The sequence below is a fragment of the Herpailurus yagouaroundi genome, unplaced genomic scaffold (assembly GCF_014898765.1).
Source record: "Herpailurus yagouaroundi ecotype Mexico unplaced genomic scaffold, PumYag 195, whole genome shotgun sequence".
NCBI classification, from domain to species: Eukaryota; Metazoa; Chordata; class Mammalia; order Carnivora; family Felidae; genus Herpailurus; species Herpailurus yagouaroundi.
In genome coordinates this window covers 1731601-1755892 of record NW_024412426.1, presented here as the reverse complement: position 1 = coordinate 1755892, position 24292 = coordinate 1731601, and the positions used below count along the sequence as shown (strand labels likewise).

The 24292-nt window shown below is 44.0% G+C and overlaps 2 protein-coding genes across 6 annotated transcripts in view; one reads left to right on the top strand and one right to left on the bottom strand.

Annotated features, from left to right (window-relative positions):
• Window positions 1-10503: 10503 nt before the first annotated feature.
• On the bottom strand, window positions 10504-11269 carry G0S2 (G0/G1 switch 2). The gene is made up of 2 exons (XM_040446333.1): window positions 11127-11269; window positions 10504-10979 (listed from the first exon to the last, which is right to left on the bottom strand). Exon 2 carries the CDS (start codon window positions 10959-10961, stop codon window positions 10650-10652), a length of 312 nt encoding a protein of 103 aa, XP_040302267.1. The 5' UTR covers window positions 10962-10979; window positions 11127-11269; the 3' UTR covers window positions 10504-10649.
• LAMB3 (laminin subunit beta 3) overlaps window positions 11263-24292 on the top strand; it is a 62619-nt gene continuing 49589 nt past the window's right edge. For 3 of the 5 annotated variants that reach the window (XM_040446329.1, XM_040446325.1, XM_040446326.1), the window contains exon 1: window positions 11263-11373. The gene's annotated coding sequence lies outside the window, so the exon portion shown is untranslated. Of the gene's footprint in view, window positions 11374-11464; window positions 11627-24292 lie in introns of those variants that run through there. The other 2 variants (XM_040446327.1, XM_040446328.1) reach the window with 2 other exon arrangements.

The window sequence follows — 24292 nt, the reverse complement described above, 5'->3', positions numbered from 1 at the left end:
GCAGAAATAATAATAATATCCTATTCCCTCTGTGAATTTGAGCAAATTTTTAAAATGTCATTTGTAAAATGAGACTACTATGAGATTATATAAAGATATGAAGTATGCAAAATGCTGGGTCAGTGGTAGGAATTTAAAATATTCTAGTTGTCTTCTGACAAACCTGCCTTAAATCTTTCTACTCTCTCTAGTCCCCTAACAGTTATAAAACAGATTCTGGAAAAGCTTAACTATTAGGAAAATCTTTTCCTTCTTTCCATTTCTGCCAGGCAAGGATTACATGAGCATCTTTTAACTGAATATTTTTTTAATCAGCAGATGCAGTGTTTATGAATTCTTGGGTGTCTGGGGGCACCTTCCTGTAAAGGCTGGGTGGTTATTTTACAGGGCCCTTGGGTAGGACCAGAAGAAATGAGTTCCAGTCTCCTCTCCACCATGAGCATATATGTGACCTTGGGCAAGGCCCTTTCCCTGTCTTGGCTTCGATTCCCTCACCTGGCAAACAAGAGGAATTAAATTAGATTACCTTTAAGATTTATTCCAGTTTAGAAATTGGATGCAGGGAGGTTTTAGCTGTACTGATACTAGGAGGGAGGGAGGATTTTTGGATTTTACTTTTATATCATTTATTTTCATATCATGTAATATTTTCACATATCATGAAAAGGGAAAGGCAATTCCTGTCCAATCTCGGCAAGCAAGCAGAAGTAAGATTCTTTAGAATCATCTCTCCTTACCTCTCCCACTCTCCTTTCAGCTTCTGACTGATTTACTCACACAAACCCCGAAGAACGATGCTGGCACCAAAAACAAAACAAAACAAAACCGCCCCCCCACCCCAACTTCCATGTGCGTCCTTCTGAACTGTTACGCACTGTTGGAAAGGTTGGGGGACAGGGACTCTTAAAAGCCAACTGTTGTGAAAATACATCATCATTGCCTAGAGGTGCTTTCCAAAGCATGAGTCCAGCTCTCTTAATCCCTCCAAGTGACTGGATCGGTCAACTACAACCTTCTGGATGGTTACTGTCTATTGATGGCAAGTGACGGTTTGGGTAAACGGTGGGGGTGGGGAATGGCATTTCCTGTTCCTGTCGGTTTCTCCAACCGACCCGAAAGAAGTGCCTTTGAATTGTCCCCAACAGGCCCTTTTAAGGCTCACAGGGTCAGTACCCTGAGCATTCAGGCTGGACGGGGGCTAAGGCATAGGTGAACAGCACATGGAGATTTTTGATTGACAACTTTAGGCCTCCCTTGGTGCATTGAACAAGACTTCTTGAGATAAAATGAGCCTTCCTCAAGGCTCCTGGTTTCAATATTAATAATATTGAAGGAGCTGATGATCGGATGCAGAATGCAGATATCAGCATTCTCAGCAACTCCCAAGATACAGCCTGGTGTTTGTGCTCTGTCATCGGTTTAAAGCCAATTTTTAAAAAAATGCTTACGACCTGCAATCTTTGTATGATTTCAAAAGAACAGGCAGAGTTTTTAAAACAATTTTTGCAACTTTTTGTTCCAACTTAACTTTCTGTCCCAAAATGATCAGAATGCTCTCAGTGCCAGTAACAGACGCCTGGTTCCATCTGCGTCTTATCATATCTTCCCTCCTACACATTTCAAATCTCATAGGGCATTTTTTTTTTTTTTGACCAGCATTTGACATTGAAATCTCTCTTCAGCCCAGCCCTCCAGTTTATTCCAATAGATGCATTACTTCAATAGCGTTTTTTCGAAGACCTACTACGGACTAGGCCCTGACACAAATAGTGATGCTATCATATATAATGGGATTTTAAAAAGTCTTACCTTGAGGTTTCAACCAAGTTTGACTTCTTTTTATTGATCTCCTTTTTCCTTTTGCTTCTTTTCTCCCTTTCCCTCCTCCTCTGCTTTCCCTTCTGTTTCATCTCTCTCTTTCTCTGCGGTTTCCCACTCTTTGGGGAGGGGCAGGATTTCCTGCTCTGAAGTTGGTTGGTTTCTGGGAGGAGTCAGAAGACCTGATTCGGGACTGGAACCAGCTGGTCTGCCACCTGATACAAGAAGGTGAAACCCAGGCCAAGGAAGAAGGCTCTTAGGCTAGGACGGAGCTTGCAGCCAGGAGGCGCTGGGAGAGGAGCCCCGAAGGGAAGCCAGAGTGGGCCAGTCCTTGCCGCAGGCAGGCGGAGAGTCCAGGGTTCCCCAAGGGAAGCCCATGGTGGGAAGGATTGAAAGTGGTCCTGGTTGCCCTGGAGACTTATCCATTACTGTTGTTAGCTCCCCACATGCCAGAGGCACGCTAGGCAGAACCCCGTCCCACCCTTAGCAAAAGCTCACTCTCACATTCCTGGCTTTTCCTCAAAGGAAAGTACTGAAACAAGACCTGGGTTTGGGCCGATTTTCCTTCTCTACCAGGAGAGACTCTAGGATCCAGTGTGCTCTGTGAGACCTGTATGTCTACACATTTCTCAATTATAAACTCCTCAGGAAGTCCTCTAAGGACATAAACGATTATGGTGATCACATCAGCAGGAGCAGAGCATAGACGGTAGAGGGAAAGACAGGAACCTGCAACAAGATCTCCATGGGGTTGGGGCTCCATATTATTCCACAATAATTCCAGCCTGATTTCACACCAATTAATGTTGGAGGATCATACTCCAGTTTAGAAGTTTTGTTCTTTTGGAATAAGGCATGGACAACAGTGTGCCAATTAAAAAGTTCACTTTCTTGGGGCGCCTGGGTCACTCAGTCGGTTAAGCAGCGACTTCAGCTCAGGTCATGATCTCACAGTTTGTGGGTTCCAGCCCCGCGTCAGGCTCCGTGCTGACAGCTCAGAGCCTGGAGCCTGCTCTGGTTTCTGTGTCTCCTTCACTCTCTCCCCTCCCTGCTCATGTTTGCTCTCTCTCTCAAAAATAAATAAACATTAAGAAAAAAATTTTTTTTTAATTTTTTTTTCAACGTTTATTTATTTTTGGGACAGAGAGAGACAGAGCATGAACGGGCGAGGGGCAGAGAGAGAGGGAGACACAGAATCGGAAACAGGCTCCAGGCTCTGAGCCATTAGCCCAGAGCCCGACGCGGGGCTCGAACTCACGGACCGTGAGATCGTGACCTGGCTGAAGTTGGACGCTTAACCGACTGCGCCACCCAGGCGCCCCAAGAAAATTTTTTTTAAAGTTCGCTTTCTTTATCCGTTCATTTATTCACTATTCAACAGATATTTAACGAGCACCTACCCCATGCCAGGCATTAGTGTAGGATCTGGGAACAGAGGGCTAGCCAAACTAGACATAGCCCCACCCTGATGGAGAATATGATTGACATGGTCAAACAGTGGTGTCTCTGAGAATAGGGGGCATAAATTTAAAGGAAGGACTGGAATTGTTGGGTGCTAATGTCTCTCTTGGAACAGCATCACTGGACAGATTTTGGACAGTTATCTTTCTGTTTCTTAGTCAAATGGGACATTGGTTCTTTCAACAATGGTTTTGCTTGCACTAACTTTAAGTATCCTTATCTATAGGCTCCCAGGTTGTTTTTTTTTTTTTTTTTTTAATGGTTATTTATTTATTTTGAGAGAGAGAGAGAGAAAGAATGTGAGCTTGAGCGGGGGGCAGGGGGAGGCAGAGGGGCAGAGAGAGGGAGAGAGAATCCCAAACTGTCAGCTCGGAACCCCACGGGGTAAGTTCATGACCTGAGCCAAAATCAAGAGTGACGCTTAACCAACTGAGCCACCTAGGCAGCCCTAGGCTCTCAATTCTTAAAACATAGAAGAGTTTTTTGGTCTTGTTTTTCTTTCAAGAGACAGTTTTCGTTTTATTTATTTATTTATTTATTTATTTATTTATTTATTTATTTATTATTTTTTTATCTAGAGAACCATACGTGCTATTGATTTCTAGCTTATTCACCCTCTAAGGCACTCTGAAACTGTTTAGCCCCATATTGGACATTTGGGATTATTTTTATCTCTCATTAAATCCCCTAATTTATATTTGAGCCCTAAGAGAAAGAAATAAGAACTGAAAAAGACAAGTCTCCTTTACTTCAACTGTTGGGTCTACTCCAGAATACTCTGAAAATTTCCTGAAGTCTGTTTTCATTTTTATTTAATTTATAATTTTAAATCTTTGTCCAATGTACCTTTAAAAGAAAGGCTTCTGGAATTGTCTTTTGTACTGTATTTTTTCTTGCTTTCTTAAGGCACTTTTTTTTCTTTCATTTTACATGGCTGAGTTATTTAAAATTTTTCCTTTCTTCCCTGCTGCTTTTAAATATTTTTCTACAGCTGAAGGACTAACAATTAATTGATCAATTTGGTACAGATCTGTAGCCCAGAGCAATAAGTACCTAATAAAATCCTGAATTATTTAACAAATTTCTCCCTGGCTAGGTTTAGGAAACTCTTTAATTACAACTCTTAATATGGCTCCAGACCAGGTTTTAAATTTAGCTCCTTTAAAAAAAAAATCGATTTATTTATTTATTTATCAAATGTTTATTTATTCATTTTTGAGAGAGACTGGGGGCAGGGGAGAGGCAGAGACAGAGGGAGAGAGAGCATTCCAAGCAGGATCCACACTGTCAGTGCAAAGCCGGATGTGGGGCTTGATCTCACCAACCATGAGATCAGGACCTGAGCCATAATCAAGAGTCAGACGCTTAACCGATTGAGCCACCTAGGCACCCCCAAAATTCGATTTATTTAAATCAAAACACAAAAGAAACAAACAACAAAGCCCTCAAAACAGGTCACCCAACTTCTTTAGGACTGCCTTCTGGTTTAGCAATTTTACAGTGTGATGGCTTTTTTTCCCCAGAGAAAACTCTGATAAAAGTATGGTCTATATAGAAGCAGGTAAAGATGAGTAGAAAGAGAGAGAGAAATGAAATGAGAGTGGTGTCAGAAGGTATCAGTCTTTGAGAGAGACTATGCTGGAGTTAGAATTTTACTTTTTAGGCCTCAGCCTACCATTTATTTATTTATTTATTTATTTATTTTTTACCGTTTATTTATTTTTTTGGGACAGAGAGAGACAGAGCATGAACGGGGGAGGGGCAGAGAGAGAGGGAGACACAGAATCGGAAACAGGCTCCAGGCTCTGAGCCATCAGCCCAGAGCCTGACGCGGGGCTCGAACTCACGGACCGCGAGATCGTGACCTGGCTGAAGTCGGACGCTCAACCGACTGCGCCACCCAGGCGCCCCAGCCTACCATTTAAAGAAGCAAACTACTGACTCTAGATTTCTGGAGTTCATCTTAAATGTCTTAATTTATTCTGGAGTTCCCCCTAAATGAATTAATTTACTGATTTTGACGTGTCAGAAGTTCCTCCATGATGGGCATTGTTATTCTAACTCAGTTTTTGTCCTTTATCAAAGCAAGCACAAGAGTTAGGATCACAGGGCGGCTTTATAAGGGAAGTAGGAGTTCTTCCAAGAGGAGGTTGCAATTTTGAGGTAGAAGAACCCAAGAAAGACAAAAGAGGCTGTTTAGTAAGAGTGTGTGCTTGGGTGCCCTTTCTAAGCAAAGGTTAGGAAAGGGCCATGCAGTCAATGACCTGACAATGTTTGACCCTGGAATACAGACTAAAAAATGACCTTCTTTCACATGTTGACCAGACAGAGAATACTCTCATGAACGTTTTGTAGGGGACCCAAAGCTAAGTTTGGCCAATTGCCTTTTCCTGAACTGGGCATCCATCTAATGGATCTGTAACTGTTATCCCTTAGGCCAGCTTGGACTGGATTGGCGGCTTATTGAACCATTCCCTATGAAACACTCCCTTATACCTATATTAGAAATAAGGTGCTCCAGAACAAAACAAAAACAGTTTCATAAGACAAGACTTTATAATATAGACAAACAAAAGCAAAGGGAAAGTGAGCAGCAGGGGAATAAGCAGTTTAATGACAAAAATAGTTATCAAATGGTATATCTCCCAAACCGAAGGTCTAATAACCTTATACAAAGGCCTAGGTATAATAATTTACTAGCATGTACACCTGTAAACTAAAATATCAAATTACTTTGTACAAACACTGAGGTCTAATGATTTTATACAAAGACCTACTTGGTTATAAATCATATAGGTGGTGAGAAGTCAGTGAAACTACTGGAGTTCAGATTGTCATTGGAACTGACTTAACTGGTAGCAGATAGAAGGAAAGATAGAGTTTGGGCACAATGAACCCAGTAAGCTCATGTGTTGCCTTCTGGGAAACAAGAAAGTTAGAGATTGGCGTACTTTCCCAGACTTAAGTGGGCTGACATCACCTATAGAAGCATATTTACTTGTTGACTGCCTGGCATTCTGCGTTTTTATATTTTTTTTATTTTTGGGACAGAGAAAGACAGAGCATGAACGGGGGAGGGTCAGAGAGAGAGGGAGACACAGATTCGGAAACAGGCTCCAGGCCATCAGCCCAGAGCCTGACGCGGGGCTCGAACTCACGGACGGCGAGATCGTGACCTGGCTGAAGTCGGACGCTTAACCAACTGCGCCACCCAGGCGCCCCGACTGCCTGGCATTCTGAAATGTATTTATGGGGTGAGTCACTTACTGATTGGTTGACCCTCAGAAGTTAGGGACTATCACTGACTGGTTAGCTTTGTTAAAGTGTGTTGACTGAGGTGAGTTATCATTCATTGAGCCAATGGATTTAAAACTGATTCTGGATACTGTGATTATAGGAACAATCAAACTTGTCCTAAGAATGTGGCAATTAAAAAAAAAACTATTTAATGTTTATTTTTGAGAGAGAGAGAGACAGACAGAGTGTAGCGGGCAAGGGGTAGAGAGAGAGGGAGACACAGAATCTGAAGCAGGCTCCATGCGGGCTCAAAGCTGTCAGCAGAGAGCCCACTGTGGGGCTTGAACTCACGGACTGCGAGATCATGACCTGAGCGGAAGTCGGATACTTAACCAACTGAGCCATCCAGGTGCCCTGAAACTTTTTTTTTGAAGTTTATTCATTTATTTTGAGAGACAGAGCAGGGAGGGTGAGAAAGGAGAGAAAATCCCAAGCAGGCTCTGTGCTGTCAGTGCAGCGCCTGATGCAGGGCTCAAACTCACTAACCCACTAACCCTGAGATCATGACCTGAGCCGAAACCAAGAGTCAGACCAGACACTTAACTAATTGAGCTGCTCAGGTGCCCCTGTGGCAACTTTTTAATATTCTCACAGTTGATACCAACTATTTTTTTTCACTAGAACAAGTGTGAGTTGAAATTTGATACAACAGAAAATTATATATTTACTTATATTAATAGATCGGAGTTTTGTGGTGTTTTGTAAAGAGCAATGTGACTAATAAGTGTTTCACTATGACGAAGTTTGAGAACCATTAGATACCACCACTAGATTAGGGTGTTTCCTAAGAGGCAAAAGTATTAGTTAGATAACTTAATCAGGAAATAGTTTATTTTTTGAATTAAATTCATTATTTTTAATATTCATCCAGCAAGAAGGAAAATATTTGGCAACATGCTGAGAGGAAGAACACAGACACTGGAAACATAGAGAGGGTGTGTGTGTTGGGACCTCAAAGGTCATAAGACTAATCTCCCTCCAAGTTCAGAAATCTCCTTTCCAATTTATACCACCCCTCACAGATGATTTCCAATCTCTACTTGCATGCTTTAAGTAATGAGGCACTTACTACACATCACAAAGAAACTCATATTTTGAATTATTCTGATTTCTTAATGACCTAAGATCTGCTTCCTTGTACTTCTATCTGATAATTCCAGCATTTCCAAGCCACATCAAATAAATCTATTTTACTGACTTTATTGGGTCAATATGGAAGCACTTCAGATATTTGGAGGCAATTGTTATGCAACACTTGTGTATTGTAACTCTAGTAGTCTATTCAATTATTCTGTAGGTGACAGGGTTTCTGGATTCTTATATGCCCAAGTCACTCTGATCTTAGCAGGTTTTTGTTTGTCACGGTGTCTCTTGAAATATAACAACAACTTTCATTGGCTGAAAGCTTACTGTATGCCAGGTAGTGCTGTAAGCACTTTACATGCATTATCTCATTTAATTAGCAAAATTATCCCACAAGGAAGGCACAGTTTTATAGATGGGGAAGGAACTTAACTAACCTGAAGCGGGGAATTTATAAGTAACTTTTTCAAGGTCCTAGAGCTAGCAAACAAAGGAGTCAGAATGCAAACCTAAGCATATCCAGGCAATCTTATTTAACTTCTTTGGTTTCCTGCCTGCTAGATTATAAGGTAAAACAAAACCTCCTCCTCATCCCTTTTGCTTGACATTCCACTTCTACTACTAAGATGCTAGGTTTTTTAGCAGGCCCTTGTTGGCTTATATTGAGCTGGCAATTAGTGAAACACCTAGGTCTTTTTCACGTGATCTGCTGCTAGAATAAACCTTTATAATTCTGTGGCCATGCAACTGGATTTTTGGAACTAATTCTGTACTCTTTCTTCTTCCCTGTTCAGTTTCAATTGGTTAGCTTCAGTGCATGGTACTAACCTGTTGAGCCGTTTTGAATCCTGACTCCACTGTCTCAGCTCTGCATCAGCAACAGAATTGATACCTTCTGTCACTTCTCCTGGGTTGATGATAAAATTGCCAATCAGGATAGGGCCAAGGACCATTTTTGTCCCTGTGTTGGGAGAGAGACTTATATCTGACCATAGTCTTTCAAGATCACCTCAAAACCTTGACTCTGAAACTATTAAGCAAACCCTTTTTCCTTCCTTTACTTTAACCTGGGGTTTCTCAACCTTAGCCCTATTAACATTTTGGACTAGAGAATTCTTTGTAGTGGGCGGGGGGACCTGTGCATTATAAGATGTTTAGCAGCATTCCTGGCTTCCTTAGATGCTAGTAGTAATGCCCTTCCTCCCCTACCAGACAACCAGAAATGTCTCCAGACATTTTCAAATGTCTTCTGGGTGGGGGTGGGAGTGGGGGAAACAGAACAAAATTGCTCCTTGTTCTTTTGAGTATCAGTGCTCTAACTTCATGAATTGGTTACGTGAGCAATCAAGTATTTATTAAGAACCTATTATTTGCCCAGGACTTGATACTTTCAACAAACACTAAAGAGGAAGAGGAAGATAAGGACCTTGATCGTGAGAAGATTATACTTTTTCCCTGGAGGAAGAGGACTGGATGGGTGTTAACCAGCCTTTTCTCTTTCTAACCAGGAGCTTCTCACTATGATTTGAGTTGATAAAGAGGAAGGTTTGGTAAAGCTAGAGATCCAATTAGCCATTCTTGGCTTGCTTTCTCTTTTCCTACCAGCTGGGAAGCTGGTGCTTCTTTCCTCTTTCTTTCTTTTATTAAGATACAGTTAGAAGAGGGGTGCCTGGATGGCTCCTTCCATTAAGCATCTGACTGTAGCTCAGGTCATGATCTCATGGTTCCTGAGTTCGAGCCCCGCGTCGGGCTCTGTGCTGACAGCTCAGAGCCTGGAGCCTGTTTCGGATTCTGTGTCGCCCTCTCTCTCTCTGCCCCTCCCCTGCTTGCGCTCTGTCTCTCTCTCAAAAATAAAATCAATATTAAAAAATATATACAGTTAGAAGAAAGGTATCAGTCATAGGAGGCTCTGGTCTGGTGTGAGGTGGCAAATAGCCTTTCTGCCCTAGAACTAATCTGTATCTGCTGTTAGTGTGCTGTAGCTCAGAAGTTGATTTATCTTTTTTTTTTTTTTTTTTTTTTTTTAATAAAGACAACCACGTGCAATGCCTCATTTGGATGTGTCTGGAGTCTTGGAAGCTTGACTACCCTACGTTCTCCTACAAATGGACCTCGAGAGCTTGTTTGGAGGTTCTAGCAGGGGAACGCAGCTACTCGTATACCCTTGACAGAAGACGGTCCTCCTCTATCGGGGAAGGTCGTCCTCTTCGACCAAGCGAGCTCACAGCTTCAGGAGGGACGCACATGGAGCGGTGAGGGAGGAAGGGGACACCCGCCTAGCCAGCCAGATCAGCCGAATCAACCCTGGCGATCAATCGGGGGACAGATGTTGTGGCCAGATCACCCTCACATCTGAGAAGTTGATTTATCTTCTGATCTTAAAATGCTAAGTCTAATGCAAGGTATAAAAGTTTCTCTCCTGCCTGCGACCCCTAACATGAAACAAAAACAAATCTTCAGCATACTTACAAGCGTGTACTATGAACATCAGGGTCCCTAACAGTGAAGCAAACGCTGACTTGGCTTCAGGGAGCTGCTCTTCCCACAGTGCTCCTGCCCCTTCACCAGCATGCTCACCCTGCTTGCTATCTCTCCACCCCAGGGAAACATGGTCAAGGAATCAGATACTGAGATGTAGTATAAAAAGATTTTTATTTCAAAATGCAAAATGGTGGTCGCCGTAATAATAATAATATAAAAAGCATTTCCCCTCCTTCCACCCTAGTGCAAAATGGTAGATGCACTCAGATAGCTCAAAGATACATAGTTTTGTATGTGTCTTCCTGCAGTGCTGCACAGCAGCAAAACTCAATCCCAAACTCCTTTTGGTGGATCCGTCTGGTAGTTCAGTTCTGGAAGTCAGTGGCTTCTCAGATGTAAGTCCAAACAGCACAGGACTCCTGCTCTCTCCCACTTGGGCCTGACCCTAGGCGCGCTCTCTTCTCACGCTCAGGCTATCTGTCCCCTCCCTCTGCCGGCTCCCAGGGGTCCTAGGAGGCGTGCAGCCGGTTGGAGAGCGCCCGGCTGCAGAGGACGGCCTCCTGCTGCTTGCCTTTCTCTAGCGGGGCCTGGGTCTCCAGGACCTTCCGTTCCCGGGCGGCCTGCAGCTCGGCCACCGCTGCCTCCCTGTCCCGCAGGCGGCTGGCGGCGGTGAAGGGGCAGCACACAGTCTCCACCAGGCCGATCACCACGCCGAAGAAGGCCAGCACGCTGCCCAGCACGTACAGCTTCACCAGCTTCCGATTGGGCTTCTGGGCCATCATCTCCCTGGCCAGCGGGATCAGCTCCTGCACGGTTTCCATCTCGGGGGCGGGGATGACCTGCGGGAGGAGCGGCGCAGGAAAGGGGCCCGTTCAGCCACGGAAGGATGGCCACGGCCTTCCCGAGCACCCTTCTCTCGGGTGTCCCGCAGGAAGGGGGACCCGCCCCGGACCCCGCCCAACCGCGCTCTGCCCCGCGGGGCTCACCTTGGAGGCGCAGCGCGAGCGGGAGGCAGCGCGAGCGGGGGGCGGCGGCGCGGCGGCGGTCAGCGCGTCCGGGGTCCGGCCGGCCTCTGCGTTCTCCTCCTCTTCGGCAGCCGCGGCTCTTCCAGGTGGAGACTCCGCAGCTGGCACCTTGGCAGCGTCCCGGGGCCGCTTATATCTTTCCTCCGAGACCCGCCTATCGGGCTCCCAGGGCCCCGGGCCAGCGCAGTTCTTGCCAGAGGAAGGAGGGGTGAGGAAGGGGAAGGGGCGGGGCGGGGCGGGGGAGGGGAAGGACCGGGAAGGGCCCAGGGGAGGCGGCCGCGAACAGTGCACCTCCAGGCGGTGTGAGCTGCGAGTCCCGGGCAGGGGAGACCGCGGCGTGGGTGCGGGGTGGGGTGCGGCCGCAAAGCAGGAGGTCCCACTCCGGGTCCGCACAAGGGTGAGGACCCGGCACCCTGGGTATCGTGTACAGTTCCGACGTGACTCCTCCTTAAGAAGTGTGGGTGGGTGCGCAGCTTCCCTTGTCTGGGGCGACCCTAGAGGGACCCCTATGAGGACATGGGTTGGGGGCGGGGGAGGTTCTACCTAACCGGTAAATCTTTGGTTTTTATTCCTAAGGGGTGTCATCTTCCCACAGGTGTGGGGATCGGAGGGGAGAAGGCAAGGGGAGGGATCGTGGTTAAGGAACGAACAGATCTCCAGGCTCTGTGTGTGCTTGTGTTTCTTTCCGGCCTGACTGGTTTTATTCACAGGTGCTTGCATTGCTAGGGTAACTTGATAGATAACTATTTATCGAGGGTACCCTTTAATTGCAGGTGTATGTGTGATACGTCTCTGTGCTTGCCTCTGTTGGTGTATGTACTTCTGTGTCAGGGAACTACCATTAAATCCAATGATCCCCACTCCTACTTGAGAAGTGCAGTTTGGGGGTTTGGGGGGACCTGAAGATGGAAAGGGGCTGTTGATAAATTTCCTCTGCGGGTCTGGAATGCAGTTAGTTTATGCTCTCAATAATTATTTGCCACTTCCCTGGGTCTGGGGGTGCCATACCACAGAGCCAGTTCAGCTTATGGAAACAGGGGTGGAAGGGTGAGAATAGGGGGTTTGGGTAAGAGTTAAAGAGACAATTCTTGGAGGGCTCCCGGCTGGCTCAGTTCAGAAGAGCATGTGACTCTTGACCTCAGGGTCATGAGTTTAAACCTGACTTTAGGAATAGACATTACTTAAGTAAGACTTAAAAAGAGAGAGCATTCTTTGAAGCAAGTGTGAAGAGAGTAAGATACATTTTGGCCTGGGTGAAAACATCCTCACCTTGGGGTAGGGTGTAAGGATAAAACTTTGGTTATCCACTTATCCGAGTTAGCTAGCAAGAGGGGAAAAGCAGAGGTAATTGGGCCAAAGGGCTGCAAGCAGTGAAGGGAGAGGGCAGGAGGAGGAGGGGGAAATCAGACTGGCCAGAAAATTGTAAAGGTCAGTGATGCAATCTTGCAACAGTTTGTCATAGGCTGAGTGCTGTGAGGAGGGACTGGGTAAAGGGCGGCTTCAGAGATCAAGTGTTTGAGTCCTTGCAAATTTTAACCGTACTCCTCTCTCTCGGGGGGGGGGCTGGTGCTGAGGCAGTTTCCCAATTTGGTTAAAAAAGGCAACAATAATAACTACCCTATGCCGTGGCTATTAGTATTTCAGGTAATAAGATCTATATATGCTTGCAGATTGGGCAAGGTTACTTAAATAGCTTTTGTAAAATTTTACATTTTAGTCTGTACCCAAGCAGTCAAGGTGACGTGGGGCCCAACAGGGGTTATTCCTAGACGGTGGTGTCCTGGTGCTTATTGTTCTTTTAATGTTGTCAGACAGGAAATTTGCGCAACAAGGGACCAATTTGAGATTAATATCAATCTTGGCATTTTCTGTGAATCTTCCTTACAATTTTGGAGAAGTCTCCAATACCTGGCAGAAATGATACATGAGCTTTCTCAAGATTTGTGAGTGTTCCAAACATTGTGGCCTCTGGAAGAGTGTGTGATGTGTACCTTAATATCAGAGCTTTCACCCGGTTTCTTCTCTGAAAGTGAGTCAGCCCAGCTTTGGACCCAAAACTCTGAAATTGACTCAATTGTAAGCATTTCCGGTATTTCTGTAAATCGAAGACAAAAACCGCATGTCTTCCAAGGTCAGCAGACTGTAATTTACCTACAGTTCCCCTTTCTTGTGATTTGCTGTGGCAGAATACATCAGCATCTCAGATAAGTTCCTCTCTTCCCCTCTTTGATAATCTGACTTTGACCCCCAGACCCCACCAGCTTGCTGGCCAGACGGAGACAGACACATCAGCAGGAGGTATGGATTGGAGTTGCCAGTGCATTTGGTGCTTCTGGTTTAGGTGGTAGCTGGGGCTGAGTGGGAGATGGTGGGAACCGAAGGCTGAGGAATCCAGGGCCACCTCATGTTTAGGAATTTCTGATAGCTCCTCTGTCTAGTGGGGCAAAAGAACCCAACTTCTAGGGTAGCAGGTTAGGTAGGGCTTGAGAAACTAAGCATGTGCTTTGTGCTGATGTCACTTTAGAGATGTAAAGCCTTGTGTTGCATCACACAGGTCAGACACAGGTTATAGCTCTGAAGGCCGGACCAGCTACAGGGTCATCAACCATTTCAGTGTGCCTAGGGCTGAGGGGTTTCCCTGAGTGCAGGAATTAACAGGGCTGAGAGTGGGACAGCTCTGGGTAAACTGGGATAGTTGGTCACCCTACCCTGGAGTCTATCCTAACATTTAATTCTGCCATTTCTAGGAAAGTAGGAAAGGCTAGTTTAAAATGTATTTGTTTTCGGGGGGCCTGGGTGGCTCAGTTGGTTAAGCGTCTGACTCCTGATCTCAGCTCTGGTCATGATCTCATGTTCGCGAGCCCCACGTAGCACTCTGTGCTGATGGCATGGAGCCTGCTTGAGATTCTGTCTTTCCTAGTCTCTCCCCCTCCCCCACTCATTCTCTCTCTCTCTCTCTCTCTCTCTCTCTCTCTCTCTCTCTGTCTCTCCCTCTCTCAAATAAATAAAACTAAAAAATTTGTGTTTACAGGGGTGCCTGGGTGACTCAGTAGTCAGTTAAGCATCCGACTTCGGCTCAGGTCATGATCTCATGGTTCATAGGTTCAAGCCCCGTGTCGAGCTCTGCGCTGACAGCTCAGAGCCTGGAGCCTGCTTTGGATTCTGTGTGTGTCTCTCTCTGTGTGTCCCTCCCCCTCTTGCACTGCATCTCTCTCAAAAATAAATAAATGTTACAAAAAATTTTTTAAAAATTTTGTTTATTTTGCTTTCCAAATCCCTTTCTCCCAAACATTAAAATACCCAGAACCATCTGCAGAGGAAACAGTCACAAAGGTACAACAGGTAGTCTTAGGGATAAGTGCAGAGGTGGGATAGAGCTGTCCCAACAATTGTGCTTCGGGGATTGAAGGAACAGGAGACCGAGGCCTTTTGGATGATTGGTTGTATATGAATTTCAATGATTAGTATTATTATTTTGTTACCAGCTCCTTGCTGCCTAAAGTCACTGCTCACCCCTGGTATTCCAGGAGGCAGGAGGGAGAGGATCATCCATCCTAGAAGATAGGATAAAATCATTTGTAAATCTTACACTCAGTCCTTAGAGTTATTTTCATCTCATGTATGCTAGTTGGAGAGGTTTCTCATCTCTCAAATATCAATGGATGATTTTTATTTTATTTATTATTATTTATTATTTTATTTTATTTTTATTTATATATGATTTTTAAATTTATACATGATTTTAGTTTAGTTTATTTATTTATGCTGAGAGAGCGAGTGGGGGAGGTGCAGAGGGAGACAGGGAGAGACAGAGAATCCCAAGCAGCCTCTGCACTGGCCCCAATGCAGGGTTCGAACTCACAAACCTTGAGATCATGACCTGAGTCCAAGTCAAACACTTAACCAATGGAGCAACCCAGGTGCCCCTTAACTGATGATTTTTAAATCTACACTCTAACTTTTATCTTCCTCTGGTTTTATAGGTTAGAGTTCTAGAGGCTAGACATTTCTGTGTGAATCTCCTGCTTTTATCAAAAACTTAACACACTTTAAACAAGGCTCCCGATATTCTCTGTACTCTTGCAAATGAAGTCACCTTCTCAGTATCCTTGTGGCTAGCAGTGCATCTCCATTTTACCCATTCTCTGGGCCTGAGATACTGTGGCATTTTCTTAGAGAGGCTTCTTTCCTGACGGCTCTATCCCACCATTCCCTACTTAGTGTCCTGCTTTATTTTCTTCATAGCATTTAGTACCTGACTTTATATTGATGAACTGTTGGTTTGCTTTTGTGTTGTCTTCCATGTTAAGCTTCAGTGAGGGCTGGGACTTTGTTTTGCTTTTCATTGTGTCCCAGAACCTTGTATGATTGTTGACATATAGTAGGTTCTTAATAGGTAACTATGGGATTAGTTAATGTCTTCTCCGTTGGACTGGCAAGGGAGGGACTGTGTTTATTAAGTTTGCATGCAGTCAGATGTTTAGTGGATGCTCAAAGAAGCATTTAGGGTATTTTTTATTTTTCTTTTTTTTTTTTTCTTTTTTTTTTTGGTAGGCTCTATGCCCATCATGGGGCTTGAACTCACAACCCCTTGATCAAGAGTTGCAAACTCTACCTACTGAACCAACCAGTAGGCACCCCACTGTTTTTGGGTTTTGACAGTTTTCTTTTCTCCTTGTCCTTCTTCTTCTTCTCCTTCTCCTTCTTCTCCTTCTTCTTCTTTGCCTTTCATCTTCTCCTCTGTAATCCATTTCTAACACTACCACCAAATAAATCTTCCTAAAATTAGATTTTTATTCTTAATGCCTGTTTAAATCCCAGATCATTTCTCATTGCCTACATGAACCTGGATTCTGCATATTGGCTTTACTTGATCAGTATTCCTGGAATCTGATACTTCTATGATCTGCCCTTCCCTACTCATCTAACATTATATTCCATTCTCCAACAAGAACCCTTTGCTCCACAGATGGGTTTCTCATAGCCCGAGTCCATTCTCATTGTGGTTGCCTCACTTTTGCTCAGAATCTTCCTACCTGAAATGCGGTTGTCTTTCTCCTCTGTCTTCCTTCCTTCAGTTCATGTACTCGGAGAAGCCACCAGCACACCCTGATCTCTCTTTTCTGTGAATTTCAGCTGCCTTTGTGGCTCATTCTGCATGGGTTGGCACTGAATTGTGTACTGTTCTCTACAGCTCTCTCATTGTTCCCTGTGGGCTAGCCCTGTCTCTGTGGAAGACCAGATCTTTGTACCTTTCATGGTGCTAATGTATAATAGGGGCTTAATCAATACTAGTTAGATTGACCTGAAAGTCAGTATTGAGACAGAGATTACAAAATGATCAGACTCTCTTGGGATGTCATTTTAGGCACAGTAGCTTGTCCTTGGCTCAGAGCCTTGGGGTCAAAATTGCCCAAGACCTGGCAACTTGGCTTAGTTCCTTCCACTCTGTCTTCCTCACCTTTCACTTCCACTCCCAACATAGTGTCTGACATTGCAGGGATTGGCTTATTCTGGGGCACTCCTCCAGCCTGCTCCTGGGGCCTCAGGGTCTTGGCAAATCAACACTGATGAGCAGACCCTTGGTAGACGTTTTGCTTTAGTCCCTCATGGCCTCTGGCCAAGCAGAGTCACTATCTGCTGGGCCACGCAGGATGTGCTGGGAGCAACACCCTACTGCCCACATACCATGTCTGAATCGCACTGCTCTACTTTGTAAGGTTGAATCAGCACAGGGAATTTTTCTCAAGCTCAAATCCCAGCTAGACTTAACAGAATAGGGTTCTGGAGTCAAACAGACTTGGGTTCATTCAAGACCTGTCTTCTCTTACCAGGGTCTGACCTTGGACAAGTGACCTAACTTCTCTAGTCTCCATTTCCTCATCTGTAAAGTGGGGTTGATGATAACACCTATGAAATGAGATGTGGTAAAGACTGGATGAGCTAGAGAACTGGAAAAGGCTTAGCAGTCTGGCACAAATGAAGCAATCAATGCATGTCATTGATTCAGTCATTACTCTGTTGTCTTTGCCCCCTGCTTGTGTCAGCAATTCTTGTAGTCCTTTATCCCAGCCCAGGTCATTCACATTCTCTAGGTGACATATAGTCAGCAATAAGATCCAAAAACACTTGTTGAAGGGGCGCCTGGGTGGCTCAGTTGGTTAAGTGTCTGACTATTTGGTTTGGGGCACCTGGATGGCTCATTCCGTTAAGCATCTGACTTAGGCTCAGGTCATGATCTTGTGGTTCATGAGTTCAAGCTCCACGTGGGTCTGTGGGCTGACAGCTCAGAGCCTGGAGCCTGCTTTGGATTCTGTGTCTCCCTCTCTCTCTCTCTGCCCCACCCCCCCAAAAAAATAAATTAACATTTGGGGAAAAAAAAAACCAAAAACATTTGCTGAAGCCAGCCATGTATCCGTTGCTGTGTTAAGTATAGTTATAGAAAGCAAAATACAACATTGTTTAAAAAGATATATTTGAGGGGCACCTGGGTGGCGCAGTCGGTTAAGCGTCCAACTTCAGCCAGGTCACGATCTCGCGGTCCGTGAGTTCGAGCCCCGCGTCAGGCTCTGGGCTGATGGCTCGGAGCCTGGAGCCTGTTTCCGATTCTGTGTCTCCCTCTCTCTCTGCGCCTCCCCCGTTCATGCTCTGTCTCTCTCTGTCCCAAAAATAAAATAAACGTTGAAAAAAAATTTAAAAATATATATATTTTAGAGAGAGAGCAAAGGGGAGGGGTAGAGAAAGAGGGAGAGAGTGTGGAGCCTGATGCTGGGGCTCGATCTCATGATCATGACCGAGCTGATATTAAGAGTCAAGACACTTAACCAACTGGGCCACCCAGGTGCCCCAGAATACAACATTGCTTTTGCCCTCATGAAGCTCATAGTCAAGTAGAGGACTCAGACATTAAATAAATTATTACAATATCCTAGGATAAGCACAATAATAGAAATATACACCAGGGAAACAAATAGAGTAGAATGGGTACTATATTGATTCAGTTTGGGGAGGAAGTTGTCAAAGAAGGCCCAAGAGTGGATGATGCCTGAGCAGCTGAAGGTATTAAAGGATGGATGATGTTCATCAGTGATTCTGGGAGTGGGGGCTCAGGGTTGGGGGAGGACTGGAATGAAAGAGGGCTGCATATAGAAAGGGTAGGATGTATGAAAATACATTTCGGGGTCCAAGAGAAGTTAAGCAAAATTGGTGTCAGAACATAAAGGATGGGTTTTGGGAAATGAGGAGGAAGTAGTAGGCACAGAAACCATAATGAACAATTATGCATATGGTCACCTACATATGTGATGTCTAGTAACTAATGACCACTCCCGTCTTCTAGAAATACATTCTTCTTGGCTTCCATGTCATATTCTTCTAATTTTCCTCCTATTCTATTCTGGACACTCTTTAGTTCTTTTTCTCACTTTTGCCTTTTATACAACCTCTATACGACCTCTTTTTCTCACTTTTGCCTTTTATACAACCTCTATACGACCTCTTTTTCTCACTTTTGCACTTCTCAGGACTCAGTCTTGGAACCTCTTTCTAAACTCTACACATTCTCTTCAGGTGATTTAGTTTCCTTGCAAGGCTTCCATTATTGCTCTGTAAAGATGACGTATACATCTGAGCCCTAGACCTCTATATCTTCCTGCCTAGTCTACATCTTGACTTGGATATCTTGCAGGTATCGAACTTTTCATATCTGAAGCCAAAGTTGATATTTCCACCTCCAAAACTTGCACCACCATCTTTCCTGGTCAAGGCTTCACAATCTATCTGGTAGCCCAGGTTGTAAGCCTGGGAGTCATCCTTTTCTCCTCTCTCTCTGTCACCTCTCATACATGATCATCAAGACTTGTTATTCTGGGGCACCTGGGTGGCTCAGTCATTAAGCATCTGACTTCAGCTCAGGTCATGATCTCATGAGTTCACTTGGTGAGTTCGAGTTTCACATCAGGTGAGCACAAGTCCCACTTTGGGTAAGCACAAGCCTGATTTCGGGTGAGCTCCAGCCCCACTTTGGGTAAAAACACGAGCCTTAAGCCCTAGGTGAGCCCCACTTCTCTATCTTTCTGTCTCTCTCTTTCTCTCCACACCCTCCCTCCCTCTCTCTCTCTGCCCCTTGCTCACTTGCCCCCCTTAAAAAAAAGAGTTATCATTCTGCCTCTTAAATACCTCTTGACTTTGTTTTCTATCCCCCTTGCCACCCTCCTAGTCTAAACCCTCATCATCTTACCTGCACTATTGCTGTGATCTTATAACTGGTCTCTCTGCATTGGGTCTTGACCTATCCAATCCAGTCTAAGCCAGTCCAATCCAATCCAATCCAATCCAATCCAATCCAATCCAATCCAGTATAATCTTTAAAAAAAAAAAAAAAAAAAAAAGCAAACTTATCAAGTCATTCTTCTTTTTAGAACCCTTCGATGGCTCCCCTTCTTGCCCTTTGCATAATGCCCTGGATTCTTAGCATGGTGTATAAGTTCACTCATGACTTTGTCCTTGCCTTTTTTTCTAGTTTCATTGTATATCCCTCAACCCTTACTTTCTAGGTGCCAGCCCCACTGGTCTGTTCCTTCATAACTTCAGATCCTTCCTCATGTTGTTCTCTCCACCTGGAACACTCTCCTCATTTCCCATGATCTGGTGAACATTTACTCATCCTTCAAGTGTCACTGTCCTCTCACTGTCTCAGAGAAGCCTTCCCTGCTGCTCGGATGAGGGAAGCACCCTGTGCTGCATGGTTCCCACAGATATTTCACTTTCCTTCTCATGACCGTTGTCTGTTTCTATTGCAAGACTGTCAGCTCGATGAAGGTGGCAACTATCTCTGTCTTGTTCAGTACACTGTTCTCAGGGCTAGCACAATGCGAAGTCCACTGAGTTATTTAATCATAGCTATCAATTTATCTTATATTGAATTGGTTATCCTGCTGGCGGTCAGAGAAATTGATGGATTTCAGACAGCACAGTTCAACAAGTTTGGCATTTTAAGTAGATCACTATTAGAGTGAAGAATACAAGAGTGGAGCAAGATGAGAGGCAGCGAGTGGGATATTTTTAGAGTAATTCAGGTAGTCATGGACTAGGCTGAGATAAAGGTAATGCAGATAGAGGGAGACAGATTTGAGTGATGAATTGTAGGTAAAGCTGGAAGACTTAGTGCTGTAGAAGAGAAAAGGAGTTAGAGGTGTCTCCCAGGTTTGGAGAGAAAAGAAAGAAGAACACGTTTGAGGAGGAAGAGAATGAGTTCCATTTTGGTTATAATGAGTTTGGGCTGTTTGTGAGACATGCAAGCAAAGATGGTCATTAAGTGGTTGTATATGAATCATGAATCTGGAGCTCTGGAGAGAGATTGGGTTGGGAGTTGAAGATTTGAGAGGTTCCAGTGAGTTGAGAGTGGCTGAGATCTTGGAAATGGGGAAATACCCCATGAGAGAACAGAGACAAGAGAGAAAGGATGGGATATGGGGACTGTGGAGATATTGCTTGCCTTGGGCTAGGGGTGAAGCAGAGCAATAGGTCTTATTCCTAAATCAGTTTATGGAGTAGTTGTTCTAAGAGTATGTATCACCAAATCTGATTTTCTTCCTTCACATCCAGACTCTAGACCAGGAGCTCTCTTGGAATAAAGGACTCATTTCTTTATTTCTTTATTATTTTTAAATTAAAATTCAAGTTAGTTAATACACAATGTAGTCTTGGCTTCAGGAGTAGAACCCAGTGATTCATCTCTTACATATGACACCCAGTGCTCATCCCGAAAATTCCCTCCTTAATGCCCATCAACCATTTAACCCATCCCCCCCCCCACCACCCCTCCAGCAACCCTCAGTTATTCTCTGTATTTAAGAGTCTCTTGTGGTTTGCCTCCCTCATTGTTTTTATCTTATTTTTCCTTCTCTTCCCTTATGTTCATCTGTTGAGTTTCTCAAATTCCACATGTGAATGAAATCATATGATATCTGTCTTTCTCTGACTGACTTGTTTTGCTTAGCGTAATACCCTCCAGTTCCATCCACGTTGTTGCAAATGGTAAGATTTCCTTCTTTTTCATCGCCGACTAGTACTGGTAGAATCACATCTTCTTTATCCATTTGTCAGTCAATGGACAGGTCTGTCAGAGTGGCTAAAATTAGCAATTCAGGAAACAACAGATGTTGGCAATGATGCGGAGAAAGGGGAACACTTTTGCACTATTGGTGGGATTGCAAACTGGTACAGACACTCTGGAAAACAATATGGAGGTTTTTCAAAAAACTAAAACTAGAACTACCGTATGACTTAGCAAAGGACTCATTTCTAATGTGGTAGACAGAATTTTAAGATGGCCCCTGATGTACAAGCCCTTTAAAACCCCCAGCATTTGTGAATAGGATGGGATAGTGCCCCCATGATTAAGTTATATTATTGGACAGCTGATTTAATAAAATTAAAAATTCTGGTGTACCTGAGTGGCTCAGTTGGTTAAGTGTCCAAATCTTGATCTCAGCTTTGGTCTTGATCTCAGGGTTGTGAGTTCATGCCCATGTTGGGCCCTACACTGGGCATGAAGCCTACTTAAAAAAAAAAAAAAATCAGTTCATCAGTCACCTGAGTTGCATTTCAAGCATTCAACAGCCACAAGTAGCTAGTGGCTACCATGTTGGACAGCACAGGTATAGAACATTTCCATCATTGCAGAAAGGTCTATAGACGCAGAGCCCTGGGTCTCAATCTATGGAATGGTAGGAAATCATCTGAGAAGTGGTTCTCAATTCTGGCTACAGATGCTGCCTGAATTCTTTGTTCCTCTTTATAACTAAAATTGTTTATTAACAGTTGTCTACAATCACTATATCTATTTCTTCATCAACCATTCACTCTTTTGCCCATGTCCATCTGGCTTCCATTACCACCACCCCACCAAAATCCAATTGGATATTTATTGAATGAACTGGGTTTTATCATTCAACAGATAGTAACTATTTCTTCCTTTTAGAAACACCTTTTCTCTTTGCTTCAGGGACACTGCACTCTCCTTTTCTTCATTGTTCCACCTTAGTTTCTTCTTCCCAGATTTCCTTCATTACATCTTTCTTTTCTATCAGTCAGTGGTTCTTAATCTTGAACATGCATTAGAATCACTGGGGAGCTTTTAACATTTCTGAAGACCAGGCTAGATCAATTAAATAAAAAATCTTGCCAAGTAGGACCCAAAGATCAGTAATGTTTAAAGGTCTAAAGGTGATTCCAATGTGCAGCCAAGGTTATGAATTACTCTCTTAATTCTGGGGGTTTTCCAGTGTCCTACCATGATTCCTCTTCTCCATCTACAGTATTTCCCTAGGTCAGTGGTTTTCAGCCCTGGCTCCACTTTAGAATCATCCTGGGAGTTTTTAAAAGCCATCATTGCCTGGGAGGTCCCCAAGGTGGATCCACCTTAATTCCTGTGGGTGATTCTAGTATCTCCTATGGTTTAAACAAGACTTGAGAGGTCCTAAGCCCTGAAAAGATTGAGCTTTCCACCCTGCCCATGTAAATAAAAATAATAGCATTAAATTTTAAAATATATATTGGGGATTTACATACAGCCTTCTAATTTTGCCCAAGATGTTTACTTCCATATCTTTAAAAAAACTTTAAATATAAAAATTTGTAAAAAAAATGTTGGTACCTCTACTTTGCTGGCACCTTAAATACACATTTAACCTCCCTTTGGAAGTCCAGCCCTAAATCTCATCCCAAAGGTCGCCTCCTTGGAGAGACTCCTCTTATCCATCCTTTCTAAAGTGGCACTCCCAATATCCTGAGATCCATATCTACTATATCATCCCATTAAAATAATATTTCACAAAAATGGTGAAATTTGTAATTGTCAGATTTAGTCTTTGGTTTACTTGTTTATTGTTTACCTCGTCTGTCTTTTTTTTTGCTGCTATCTTGTTTGTCCTCATCTAGCACAATGCCTGGTACAAAATAAGTGTTCAATAAATATGAACAGAATGAATGAATGAATGAATGAATGAATGCTGATGTATGGCAAGTAGCAGTGAGTAGATTAATACGAAGGCATGTAGGCCACCTTGGGTTGTTACCCGTAAAAGTCTGTCTTCATGGGGTGGGATGGGAGAAGTGAGTTCGTGAAAAGGGAGGACCCTGACTGGTTACACGGAGGGAGGCCCTTGGCTCCAGTAACCTGGTCAAGGCTTAAAGCAGTAGGAACATGCCATGATGTTGGGTGAATTCTGGGGCTGATGAAAACTAGTATTTATTTTTAGGTTGTAGTTTCCCTGTGTCACTTCCAAATTTTCAGTACAATTTCTTAAACTCAGCAGCTATGTGTTTTCTTCTTTGGGGAATGGAGGAAGGATTGTGTCTTTGGGTTTGAGGTCAAAATAGGCCAGAGAGATGGTTAAAATAAAGCTGTGAGTATTTGAGGATAAACGGCAACTAGAATGAACTTGTATTATCTGCTAGCATTTCCCTAGAACTGTCAGCATTATGGTTTTTTTGATAGTAGAAGAAAGGGTGATTTGGATGGCTAAAGAAGTTGAGATCACTGTTGTTACATAATTAATAAATTATTTGGTAATTATGTGTTTAGCATCTGTGTCCCATGAGACAGCAGTCTCCCTCCAGACAGTGATTCTGTCTGACTTATTTACTACTGGTCACTGGGTGCCTTGCTTGGTGGATGCTCAGTAAATATTTGTTTTGTGAATGAATGGTTCTGGATGTTTTTGTGTTTCTGGGTCAAAAGTCAGAAGAGTCTGCTGACATGTGATGAGGAGAGCCGGAAGAAAAGCCCAGGCTCTGAGGATGAGGAGCCGATAGAAGCTGGGGGTGGAGGGGTGTTATGTACACAGTCTGATTTGCTGGGAGGGTTCACATCCAAGTCCAGGCCGTCAGGACAGCTGGAAGAATAACAGGACACTGTTGGCCCTAGTTAATGAACTTCGAGAGACAACTATTCTGAGACCCTGTTGGGTTGTGGGAAGGGGTTTTTTAGTGTCTTAGGCTTGGTGCTCATTGGCCCAGGGTTGGAATGGGCCTACAAGTACCAATGGAATACATTATCTTTGGCAGCACAAGGACAGGTAGGGGCTGATAGACCTTAGGCTACATATGTTCCCTGATTCTCT